Here is a 13,248-nt window from a genome sequence, read left to right as displayed (position 1 = left end):
AAAATGTCCATAAACTACTTTTTCGTGTTACTCCTACTTGCTTTGTCCGATTCGCACAAAATTTTTCACGTAGCATCTGGGGTCCGTCCTGATAATAAAGTAATTGAAAGAATTTTGATATTTCAAAAAATAGGCACGTTATAAAATTAGCACTTCCTGTGGATGGACTATTTGAGACTGTACGTTGAACGGCAAGTCTGTGGCCCGAGGTCAAAGTTGGCCACTTTGAATTCTGTCGCCATACAAACTGATTGAAAAGTTGAGCTGTGACTGTACATTAAACTGTGTGCCAGTGACAACTTGTCCATTTCAGCTGATTCGCCATAAAATAGTGCTCATAACTTCAGTGTGCAGTGTCCAATCTCCAATAAACTTAATATATTCTTAAACAGTTTTGACCTGAACACGTCCTCATAACTTCAGCGTACGTGGTCCAATCTCAATGAAACTTCACGTGTGTTATAACAGTCCCGCCCTGAACTTGTCTCACTACTCATATCTTCAGTATACAGTCCCACCCTGAACACGTCATCACAACTTCAGTGTACATGATCCAATCTCAATGAAACTCTACATGACAATATTCAGACATAGTGATAGCGCCACCTACTGGCAACAGGAAGTAAGCGCTGCGTGGCGATTTTGAGCCGATTTATGTGAAATTTCATGTTTTGGTCGGCATGTGTAACGACGGCACGAGACGCGGCCGCAGCACGCCCCGAGTTGCGTGGAGTGTGAGGTCCCGCTCAACGCTGCTCGCAGCTTTAATTTTTATTGCAATTTAAAGCTACCAATCAGCAAGTCACTGGAGTCACAGGAGGGCTTTTCATGTGAAAACTCTGTGCAGAGGAGATGTTAAAATTCACTGACTGAAGTAGCCAAAGAAAACATGGAGAGAAAAAGATGAGCTTACCAAGGCAATCTGCTGTTTGACCCGCGCCCTGGCAGCCTTCTCCTCAGCCCTCTCTCGGTTCCTTTCCTCAAGCAGTCTCTTGGTCTTCTCCTCTTCCTGTTTCCTCTTAAAGTCTTGCATGTCCTTCCCCACCTTCCGCCGCTCAATTTCCTTCTTGATCACATTCTGAATCACAGGCATCACACAGGTAATGTATTGCTGGCCATAAAGTCCAAACACCGTACTTCTTAGTTTTTTCACTATTTACGTGACACTACAGGTGTATGTAACTTCTGCTGTATCTTTCCACAAGTAGTAATTACATGATGCTGGTACATTTAATTGTGATGACATGTAACCCCTAACCCGTAGTATTCCATGGAGGAAAAAAAAAATATTTGGAGGGGAACCAACTTTGACACAAGACCTGGGAGGAAAGGAAACATGTCTTCAACAGAGGTGAAAGCAATATGCATTTTGTACATGTAATTACATTGTCTTACATTAACCAGCAGCTACACAGAACAGTAGTGTAGAAGCGCTCTGAGTGATTAGAAGACTATAAAGGCGCTATACAGGTCAAGGTCCATTTACCAACACAGTAAGCGTCAGTGATGCTGAGATTTAAAGAAATAATGTGTAAGATATGGTCAGAATTATAGTTCAGAAATTTAAAAAACAAAACCAAATTTTAAAAAAGGAAGTAGGATTATCAACAGAATGTGAAGAGGTAACATCCATGATGCAATGTCAAATACAATACAACAATCTATGTATGTGAGATATCTATGGAAATTTGCATGCTAACCAGCTTGTTGCAGTATGCCCTGTCTCGTTATACCACTTGTGCCTCGAGAGGTGACAGTGAGCTCTGGGAAGAGAGGCAGGGGAATAGGTGTACAAATGTTTTAATAATAATCTAATAACTTCACTCTCACATCTCAACTTGTCTACATTGGCACTGTTATTGTAGCCATCTGTGGGCAGCCAGAGCTTTATGATACTACTCAACTCTAAATTATACTACTTTTTCCAGACAAAAAAGAAGTTTTGCTTGGAGAAATAAGTGGGGAAGTTGTACTACCTGGTAAATTAGGGCTGACACCTACTGGTCAGTTGGTCAATATGCTCTCGTCCAACCAAAATCTCATTGGTCAGACAATCGCTGGTGTTGCTTTAAGGAGGAACGCTCTTCTTAATCTGTTAGTTTCGTGGTCGGGAGGGACATATACATGTATGAAAATAATATTTAAATATATTTTATTCAACAAATGTGGTTCTGTTTTAATGGTGTTTGGACCAGTGGTACTGTTTCTAGAGCTACGCCTGCCCAGAATAATCACGTTGGTGTGACTGCTTGCCACAATGTTATTTTATTTTATTCTCCACAATCATTTATCAACCTTCGCAAATGATCTTGCAACCCTTTTAGGGGTCCCGTCCTCTAGGTTGAGAATCACTGATTAGACGATAAGAACAGCAAGTCAGGAAGTCAAAACACACCTGCTTTCACAACTTCAACTGGCCAGCCTGGAGACTGCATTTGCTCAGCTTAAAACTAATTCAGGGCTCCAGAGTGCGACCAAAATTTTTAAGAGTGCGACTAATCATTTTATTATACCTGACGCTGCCCGGGTGAAAACATACATTTATTTCGCAAGCGCATCATCTCTCTGTGTTCTCCTGTGACAGAACTCACACACTCATGGTAGGATCATATCGTGTTCTAAAACAATAAGAGACAGAGCTCGGGCGGGTCTTTGCCTCTGATTGGTTGTGTGTGTTTAAAAATTGCCGAGCCCCGGTCCCTTAGCGACAGACTCAGAACCAGAGGAGGAGACAACCGAGTCTGGGATAGAGCCCGCCTCCGAGGCCCAAATTAAAAAGGTCAAAATATATTCCTTCAGACAGTACTGGCTGAAACAATTTCCCTGGCTGAGGTACAACAAAGGACGTAACGCAATGCACTGCGTGTACTGTCAGGAGTGTGGTCAGAATATGGCCGGAAATAGTGCATTCGTGAGCGGGTCAACAACGTTTCGTATCGAAACTTTAAAAAAACATAACGTCTAAAAAACACACAATATGCCGTGACAACTGTGTAGAGAAAGTGGCCCCTCTCCCAGCTGTATTTCAGCGGCAGGTAGCAGTAATCAGGTCCTCTTTTATTTGGAAATGTTTTATTTTACTTAGTGTTTTAGTTTGAAATGTTCAACTTCAGCTCAGTGAAGCACTTTAAACACTTTATTTTTCTTTTTATTTATAATTGTGCTTCAAATAAAGACAAGCATTTCTCTACACCTTATTCTTGTTTAAAAATCATTCACATTATATGAAAGTTATGGAGAGCGATAAAAAGGTGACCTTGTGGCATTAAAGGCGACGCAATGAAAAATTTGGGTGCACCTAAATTTTGCACCTAAAAACAAAAAAGTTAGGCGCACCAGTGCAACCAATGCAAAAAGTTAGTCTGGAGCCCTGAACTAATTGATAAAATGTCAGATAACCAGCAAAAATTGGCTCCCAGCCTCAGGGGACAGAAGAGCTAAGTGGATAAAGTTATGTTTGATGGTAACATGTGTGTGCATTTTACTACAGAATGTTTTCTGAACGAGGGTTAACTGTTCCAGCTCAATGATGTATGAAAACATTACTGGCTGTGAACTTCAAACCTGGAAGTTGTATGTTTTGCTATGGTTTGTTGTTTTAGTGTTCATTTTGTTGTTCAGCTTGCTGAACTATGCTTTAGTTTGCAACATTGTGTAACTTTGATTAGCGCCCAGCAGCTACCAGGTAAAGCACTCAGTGCACTCTGGCCAATTTAGTTAACTTTGAAATCCCTGAAAAAATGTCTCTTACTTGATTGTAACCTAGCATTACTGCGAGTGATAAATCTGCCTAGATAAGAGATCTGTTGACGCTGTGTGTAAGTGTGTCTGGTCAATAACAAATATTGGACAGGGACATGACCCCCGTGGTCAGAGTGATTATAACCCATTGAAAATATACAGTATTTAATTCCTAAAACAGGTTTCTCTCCTTACCTCTTCCTCTCCAGTCTTCCTTTGCTCTCGTCTCTCCTCTAGTTTCTTGGTTAACCTGACAGGACAATATGATGATATAATAACACATTTATGGTATATGGTGTGTATGGTACTCAAAGTAGCCTGTCCTAACCAAAGAGGAAAACGTAGCTTTGAAATAATGAATGAACATGACTTGAGTGTGAGAGTGGATCAGCAGAAAATAAAATATTTTAAACGTGTACAACAATATAACCATAATTATAACCATCTAACATGGCCACGGTCTATCAGCATCACAGGTTGTTGAAGCCCTTTTCTACTTTAATGAGATGGGATTTATTGAAAAACTTCAAGTAAGTATTAACAAGGCTAATCTTACCTCTTTTCAAGCTATAACATTTTTGTGAAGACTGTAAAAAAACTTTGTTGTCACTTTGTTCCATGTACACTACCTATACAGCTCTGTAGTAAATCTGATGTTTTCGAAGCTAAATTTGATTGAAGCTGAGTAAACTCACTTTTCAGTATCTGTATTCTGTTTAGAGGCTTTAAATGTTTTATTAGGGACCGAGCCAGTTCACTGAACTGGAAGGTCTCTATTGTTTTTGCTATGTTTATTATTATTATTTCTAGGCGACTTTAACTGCGATTTTGAGCCCCGCGCATTTACGAACTCTCAATTTTATTTGGCAGATTTGTCAAGCCTCATTTAACTTAGAGATTCTATGCGTCACATGCAGATCAGCCAGTAGGTAGGACACTAGGTGGCGCTGTTTCGGCCGATTTTGAAAGGCTAATAACTCCCGCATAGTTTGTCTCACATTCAAAAACCTTATATCCACGCGTTCGGTGAATGGAGCTGAACCTCCCCATATAGGCCACGCCCACTTCCGCCTAGATTTTTTTTTTCTAGAGCGCAAAATGTCCATAAATCACTTTTTGGTGTTCATCCTACACACTTTGTCCGATTCGCACGAAATTTTGCACGTAGCATCTGTGGACCGTCCTGACAACAAAAGTAATTTGAAGAATTTTGATATTTTAAAAAATAAGGAAGTTATAAAATTAGCACTTCCTGTTGATTTTTCGTCACAAAAGGAAGTGGACCATGTCTCCACATTGGTATGTCCGATTTACACCAAGCTTGGGTCCATAGTTCCCCATGTCTTCCTTAGGCATCGTGCACAATTTCAGGTCATCACCACAAGGTGGCGCTCTTTAAAATGAAGGAGTTTATATCTCTACAACGGTATGTGTGATTAAGATGAAACTTGGTACGCTGCTTCCCCATGGCTCCCTGAGGCTCCCCTAAAAAGGAAAAAAAATCACGCCACTAGGTGGCACTCTGGTGGCAGGGTAAATCACTGTGCACACACCATAATAGTTATGAATATGAAATTCACAGGGCATGTGTAGAGTGGTGCCTGAAGCTCACATACCAAAAATCGTGTTTGTCGTGCTTGTAGCGCCCCCTATAGGATAAAAAAACATCAGCCCCGGCGCCACGTTTCACCGATATGTACGAAACTCAATAGGCATGTATAATGTGCCGGGGCGTACAAAAAAGCCTCTTGGACCCATACCTCAAATCCCACAGGAAGTCGGCTATTTTCATTTAAAGTTTTCACTTTTGGCAGCCATTTTGTGCTCATTTTGACCTTTTGGGCTTCTTTGTGAACTAACTCCTCCTAGGGAATTTATGGGATCTGCTTCAAAATTGGTCAGTACAGTCAAAACATGGTGCTGAATGAACGCATTATATTTGGTGACTGTACGTTGAAAAGCGTGTCCGTGGCGTGCCCTCAAAGTTGGCCATCTTGAACAAATGTCACACTGTGATGTCATTTTGGCATTTTTGGGCTTCTATTTGAATGATCTCCTCCTACAGGTTCTATTGGATCTTCATTGGGGTTCACAACATGGGGCTGAGTAAATTATATTTTTGTTATTGAGGGGGCCAGTCACAACATGGGGCTGTTTTAACAAATGTCACACTGTGATGTCATTTTGGCTTTCAGGGCTTCTATTTTGTGACTGTACGTTGCAAAACATGGTGCTGAATGAGCATTATATTTTGTGACTGTACGTGAGTGGCGTGCCCTCAAAGTTGGCCATTTTGAACAAATGTCACACTGTGATGTCATTTTTGCATTTCAGGGCTTCTATTTGAATGATCTCCTCCTACAGGTTCTATCGGATCTGCTTCAAAATTGTTCAGTACAGTCACAACATGCTGGTGAATGAACGCATTTCATTTTGTGACTGTACGTTGAAGGGCGTGTCCGTGGCGTGCCGTCAAAGGTGGCCATTTTGAAGCCCGTGGTCCTGTATTTGAACAAACACATCTAAAAACCATATTTCCTAGGGAGTATTGTTCGTGGAGCATAGTGTGAAACCGCTGGAAGTCACTTATTAAATTGCAAGATAAATAGGGGACTTATCAAATCGACTTCAAAATTGGACAGTCTTATAAAAACAATGTGTACATGAAGAATTGAGCTATTTGTGACTGTACGTCAAACTGCGTGCCACTGACCCCTTGTCGAATTCAGATGATTTTCCATTAAGCGGTACTCGTAACTTCAGTGTGCAATGTCCAATTTCCAATAAACTTCATATATTCTGTAACAGTCTCGCCCTGAACGCGTCCTCATAACATCAGCCTACGTATTACAGTCCCGCCCTGAACTTGTCTACGTGACAAGATTCAGATAAAGTGAAAGCACAGCATACTGGCAACAGGAAGGAAGCGCTGCGTGGCGATACGGAGCTGATTTGGAGCAGATTTACGTGACGTATTCGCGTTGCGGTCCGCGCTTGTTGCGACGGCACGCGGCGTGGCCTCGGCGCACCCCGACCGCACGTGACGCGTTTGCGGCGCGCCCCGACGAGCGCCGGGTGCGAGGTCCCGCCCAACGCTGCTTGCAGCTTTAATTAAAAGTTGTTTACCATTTGGCTTACACAGAGATTGAGTTTTTAGGATAAAACACATCAACACAAATCATATTTTCTGCCTAGAACATTGATATGTATATGTGCTCTTACCTTTCCACCTTAGCATCCAGGTTTTCTTCACTCTGAGAACATTCAGTAGCATTTTCTGAAAATGCATTCTCTGCAAGAGTCCCTGTGGCTGAAAGACTGCTATAATCCACTGTGCTCGAGAGGGATGCAATGTAGAATAGAAACAGAAAGCACTCATTTATTGTCAGCACAAAGCAAACAAAGTTTATCCATCCTCAACTGATTTGTATATCCACTCAATACTGTATGAAATCCTGTTTCATCTACCGTAGTTATGCCATTAACTGTATAACCTCACTGAACCTATATAAGACTGCCTGCTCTCAATTTACCCCCCTCTTAATGACGGCCTTCCAGTGTGACTGTTTAGAACAGTTATAAACACTTTGGCTTTCTGAAGGTTGGACAACATGTCATACCAAGTAGTTCTTTTGAGCATAATCAGGCCCTAAATCTGAATGTCTACTGTACACTGAGGAAGACATAGCTGAAATATTTGTACATTCTACTCCCCTATGCTGAAAACATAAACTGATAACAAACGTCTAATTTAACTTACTGGACTTAAACACTTCAGCTCCTGGCTCTAAAATTAAAGTCACTTTTATATTATTATTATACTATTTATATTATAGTCATTTTAGCATCATTTAATTATCCTCAATATATTTTATCCTCAGAAAATTGAGTATTTTGGACTTCCCTGCACTAATTAAACTGAATTTGATCTGAACCAGGCCCTTGTCTCCAGAGGACCATGAGGGTCCAAGCTGCATCCGATTGGTGGATGAGTGTGTTATCCAGACTCACTTACCTATCCCTGCTCCTGGTACTGGTACAGGTTCTGTTGCTACTCCTGGCTGAACAGACAATGCTGGAGCTGAGGCAGCGGGTGGGGCTGAAGCTGGGGCTGAGGCTGAGGCTGAGGCTGGAGCTGAGGCTATGTTGTCATATGGGCTGGTCTCCACAGGAGCACTTGACTCTGGAAACACTGTCTCACCTCCAATCTGCTGAGCATGCATCTGTCAGAAACCAGGGAGAAAGATAATTACCAGAAATAACACCGTGTAGATTCAGTAGCTCAGGTGTTAGGGTCTAAGGAGACAATACACTGCCATTCTAGTTGGTGTGTGTGATCGGCTAGTGTCCGGAGCATCTCAGATGCTGTTGTTTTCCCCACTCTTCATATGCCGGTTCTTTTTTTGACCAATTGCACAATATTTACTGATGAAAGTAATACTTCTTTTTTTGGGGGCTGTCTTCACCGTGTTCTATGTCATAGGGACATTTTTGTTAAGTCGTGTCACTGTCCTTGTGCAAGGATACAGCGTTGACTGAGCCATGGACTATCGAGTGTACTGGCCAGGGAGAGACCTGAAATCCCCAACGAGCTGAGGATGAAGTACAGGGGATGTAAGGCAGGAGCGAAAACGCCAGGAGCAGAAGAATACAAGCCATGTCTGCCTTCCATCACAGTGGGAAGCGTGAGATTGCTGACTTATACAATGGACGAGCTAACAGCGCTGAGGAGAAGTCAGATAGAGTATTGTGAGAACAACAAAGACATCCCTGACTCTAACATGTCTGTCGGTGGTTTCAAGATGGTATGGGTGGACTGGAATTGATGGAAGAATGCATGGGATTAACTATTCTCCTTAAGAACAAATGGTGCAATCCTGGTCAAATCACAGTTAAAGAACATGTGTGCAGCCCAGACACTAAACCAATTGCTGTTCATAATTTTTGCCAACAGAGTTTCCCATGCTGTCGTCCTGGTTGTTTACGTATCTCCTTTGTTGTTGTTGCCTTTGTTGTGATAACTGGGGACATCAACTATGTTAACTTTGCTGCACCTCTGCAAACGTTCCTATGGCAATCAAACTTAACAACTCAAATCTCAGGCATGGACTGATGGACAACAGCAGCATAGGGTGCTGAGGTGGCCCCATCTCTCTGGATTACCTTCTCTGCCTGGATTACAGTCATTACAACTTTCGGATTTATGGCGCATATTGTGCAATAATAGGACATTATTTGTAATATCATGGACACTTAGCAGTACTTGAGATTTGATATTGTACATACATAGCTTCTTCTCACTTTACTTCTCTTACAACTCACCAAGAAGCAACCTTTTTTTTTATTTCCAGCTTTCTGTATATTTTGGATTTGGATTATTTAAGTTTATTTATATTTTATATTTTCTTTCTTTCCTACTTTGTACTGCTGTAGTTATGCTTGTAAAACACAAATGTTGGCAGTAGAAGTAATAAACCATATTATGAATATGGATGTGGAAGAACAAGCGCTATACTTCTGAGGCGTTTCTGGTGTACACTAAAACTGTGACAGAGCAGGAATATGGTGTAAGCAGATGATACAAAAAGATACAAATATTCAGTGTTATGTTCTCAAAGTTCCTGGTGTCAGCTAGGGACAATTAAGCCCTGATCTGCCCCCTATACTATTTAATTCTCCAGGTACATAAAAAGCATCCAGGCCAGTATGTGGAAAAGTGACACCTGTCTAAAGTCTACAGGCATGCTAGCAGCTCTGTGAGGCTGTATGTAGCACAACAGGGGTTTCAGCTAAATGCTTACATGCTCACTATTTGCTATTACGTATTAAAGTAAACCAAGTACGGCATACAATAATAATGCAGGTGTTTGGTAATAAACCAAAGTACTAGAGTAGGGCTGTCGCGGTGTAGGAATTTCCCCTGTGATGATGTGGCTAGTATGTGGCAGTATGCGATATTATTGCCATTTTTGTTGTTGAGCCTGCCTCCTAGGTCTGTGACCCTGTTAACTACTGACTTTCAGCCGGAAAAAAAAGTCACCACAGGGTCACTCTTTAACCCAGAACACTGGCGAGCCGTGGGATGCAAACGCCAATTTGGTGGGGAATTGGGGATAATTAGTGGACCTGTCTGCTATGGGACCTGTCTGTTTCGAATCAGGAGTTTTTCCAGAGCTAGTGAGACGGAGGCTACGTGACTTTCTCCTGTGTGGTATTGTAATTCTGGCTTTACAGTTACCGCGACAGCCCTACGTTATGTTTTCGACCTGATAATGGTGCTAAATTAAAGAGAACAGCAGAGGATCAGCAAAATTATTAAAATTCATCCTAAGGAGGCCTGAATGTGTGTAGCAAATTTCATAGAAATCCATCCAATAGTTGTCCAGCCTGACACTGCAATCTCCAGAACTGCTAGCATGATGGGTAAAAAATATGCATGTGATTCTTCATTATGGGATACTGTGTGGAAAAAAAAACATGTGGAAGGTTTGGAAAAAAAAAAAAAAAAAAGTAGTGACCTCACTGTAAGTTATACAATCCAATTTTGTGCCCATACCTGCTTAACTCTGCTGATTCTTTTCTTCAGTTCTTCAGCGGGCACAGTGCCAGCAATGACCTCCAGAGGAATCCCATTCTCTCCAATAAAGAAACTAGATGGTATGCACACCACTGGATCTTCACACAGGGTAGGTTAAGGAACAAGCTTCCAGCAATTAAATACAGTAGTATTCACATAGGCAGTATAAATAGCTTCACAGAAGACACAAAAGAGTCAAAAGAGACCCTTGTCAAAGTCTCTCTCTCTGTCTTTCTCTCTCACCCCAACTGGTCAAGACAGACGACCACCCACCTAGAGCCGGAGGATCTGTCCTAGGTTTCTGCCTTTTAACAGGTAGTTTTTCCTTGCCCTTGTCGCCAAGTGCTTGCTCATGGTGGTACTGTTGGGTCTCTGTAATTAAAGTTTTAAAGAGTTCGGTCTAGACCTGCTCTATTTGAAAAGTGTCCTGAGATAACTTCTGTTATGAATTGGCGCTATACAAATAAAATTGAATTGAATTGAATTGAAAGTCACTCAAATCCTTAGCTTGCCCATTTTTCCTGCTTCTAACACATAAACTTTCTGCCGGTGACATTTGTCATTTAAATCGGTAAAAGTGACAGTCAGCGCCGAAGAAGAAATAAGAAGCTGTTAGCTTTATAATATTAATATTTTCTACATTGAGCTAACTGATGAGTCAATCACTGGGGAAAACCAAATAATTTTTCACATTCACACTCATATGCGGCCAAATGCTTCCACTGTATGCTGGCATTAAGGACAGTAGTGCTTCAGCACTAGCAGGTTAAGGTGACACACAATAAAGTTCATGAAAGACTTGATTGGCTTCATTATAGCTGACACTGTTTCCTGGGTTGGCCTGGCAACACTGATCTTCAGGATCAGCTCGAGACATCTCAAGTGTCATCATGTCTCCAACATGTAAACCTCTGCCAGACATAATATTTTTAATGATTGAGGCATTTTATCTAATGGATTAATCTAGTCTTGTGCATTCTTTTATATACATTTCCTTTGTAATTCAGTCTGACATTGGAGGTTCATGATCTAAAAAATACAAAAGCACTGGCCAAATTAATGTGGCAATGTAATGAGTAATCTAACAGAATTCCTCTCAGATTATCAAGGTCAATTATCAATCAATTCCTAATTCTAACTCACTTTATGTAGTAGCCCCACACTAATTCAACCCAACAGGAAATGTGCCATATTTAGAACAAAAAAGATACAGATCTGGGAGAACTGGACACATGTCTCACTGTTGAAAAAAAACACATTATACATAACACATCTTTTACATCAAACACCTGTCAAACTAATAATGAATTCCCCTATGAGGATTAATAAAGGATAACTTAACTTAAACCTATGGGTTCCCAGCCTGACCACCTTAGTGTATTATTTGGTGGTATTAATAATTATTAAAGGCCAAAGAATGCCATTTATGTTAACCAACATTAGAACGAAGAATGAATATAAACTCTGTGTGCAGCTTTAACTGTGCTAGCAGTGGGTATTGTGAAATGCCAAGTTCATTGTCCATGATCTGTCTGCCGAGAACAGCCTCATGGTCATATTTGAATAATCTTAATTCTTTAGCCTAAACAAACTTAATTTGGTAATCTGTCTCAACTTCATAGAATTACTTACAAAATGCCAAATTACTTGCTCAAAAAAAAACTTATACAAATATATACATATACTCACACACACACACACACACACACATATATACACACACAATAATAATTATTATAATAATTATAAGAGCTGTGGGACACCATATTTTGCTTATATGAGACAGTGTTCACTTATGGAAATATCTTTAAGATAGTTAAATCCCTTGCAACTAATATCCAATTCAATGCAGTGTGCATTTCCCCCTGGGATTATTAAAGTATTTCTGATTCTGATTCTGATTTAACTAAATGGTACCTCTTGGCATCAACTTTGATGGCCACACAACTGTTCTGTGCTGCTTCTGAGACTTTGTCATCCTCCCAGCTGGACATCAGCTGTGCTGACTGTTCATCTTGCCCTGAGAACAGAGAAAGTGACACTGATGAGACATTTAGTAGCAGCTCACTGTTAATACATTACACCATCCTATCAAACGTTGGATACTTTCTAGAAAGCTGCAATAGTAAAACTACAGTAAAGCTACAGTACATAGCTACATAGTAAAACCACCACTGCTAATACTGTCACAGACGTAACCCCATTCCACCATTGTTTATTGAGGTCTCTCTAACATAGAGTTGCCACCTTTAGTCTGGAAAAGAATTCTACATATTGTGTGTCAGAAAGTGAACGGATACCATGTGTTTACGCTGCAGTACCGATTGGGCAGGAGGTATTTGCAGCTCTCAATACAGATGAGAAGGAAACTAGATGGCTCACTCGTTATCTACTTCTATGATCAGCTTTTAAAAAACAATGTGTCGCAATGCATAATTTTATTTTTCTATATAAGAATTCCCTACTTCTCACTATTAGCTAAGGTAACTTCAATAACCAAAAGTTTGGCGACACTTGCTTATCTTAGTTAAGTTATCTAAAATCTCTGTTTGTCAGTGTAGTAATGGCCATATATGTGTTACATCATCTGTAAATGCAGGACTCCAGGCACATCTGCAAGGCTAAGTACATCTGATACCTACACTACCCACGTCCTCCCCTTTAAGATTTTGACTGTAAGACACTTTATTTCCTGCGTTCTGGTGATTTTTTTTAATGCACCAACTTATGCTATTTATGTATCAATTCATCAGTTTCAAAGTCGTCTCTTTGTATCCTCTGCCCTTGTGCTGCTCGGATGTACTGTAGGTCTCCTGCTGAATGTTGCTTCAGGTCGGACAGTCCACCACAGGAGACAGAAAATACAGTTACATACAATACAATACTCCACTGACACCACTCGTGGACTGCCAGTCAGATCTGTATTCTGA

The 13,248-nt window shown here is 40.8% G+C and overlaps 1 protein-coding gene across 3 annotated transcripts in view; it reads right to left on the bottom strand.

The window, feature by feature from the left end:
* The window catches only part of ubxn4 (UBX domain protein 4), a 33,460-nt gene that overhangs the window by 19,286 nt on the left and 926 nt on the right, over window positions 1–13,248 (bottom strand). For 2 of the 3 annotated variants that reach the window (XM_051403297.1, XM_051403299.1), the window contains exons 2-8: window positions 12,236–12,338; window positions 11,530–11,558; window positions 10,298–10,416; window positions 7,758–7,964; window positions 6,964–7,091; window positions 3,937–3,991; window positions 914–1,078 (exon numbers count right to left, since the gene is read on the bottom strand). In XM_051403297.1, coding sequence (XP_051259257.1) covers window positions 914–1,078; window positions 3,937–3,991; window positions 6,964–7,091; window positions 7,758–7,964; window positions 10,298–10,416; window positions 11,530–11,558; window positions 12,236–12,338 — 806 coding nt within the window. Of the gene's footprint in view, window positions 1–913; window positions 1,079–3,936; window positions 3,992–6,963; window positions 7,092–7,756; window positions 7,965–10,297; window positions 10,417–11,529; window positions 11,559–12,235; window positions 12,339–13,248 lie in introns of all 3 variants that reach the window. The other variant, XM_051403298.1, reaches the window with a different exon arrangement.

The sequence above is a fragment of the Dicentrarchus labrax genome, unplaced genomic scaffold (assembly GCF_905237075.1).
Source record: "Dicentrarchus labrax unplaced genomic scaffold, dlabrax2021, whole genome shotgun sequence".
In the NCBI taxonomy this organism is placed as follows: Eukaryota; Metazoa; Chordata; class Actinopteri; family Moronidae; genus Dicentrarchus; species Dicentrarchus labrax.
This window is presented reverse-complemented; position numbering and strand designations above follow the sequence as displayed.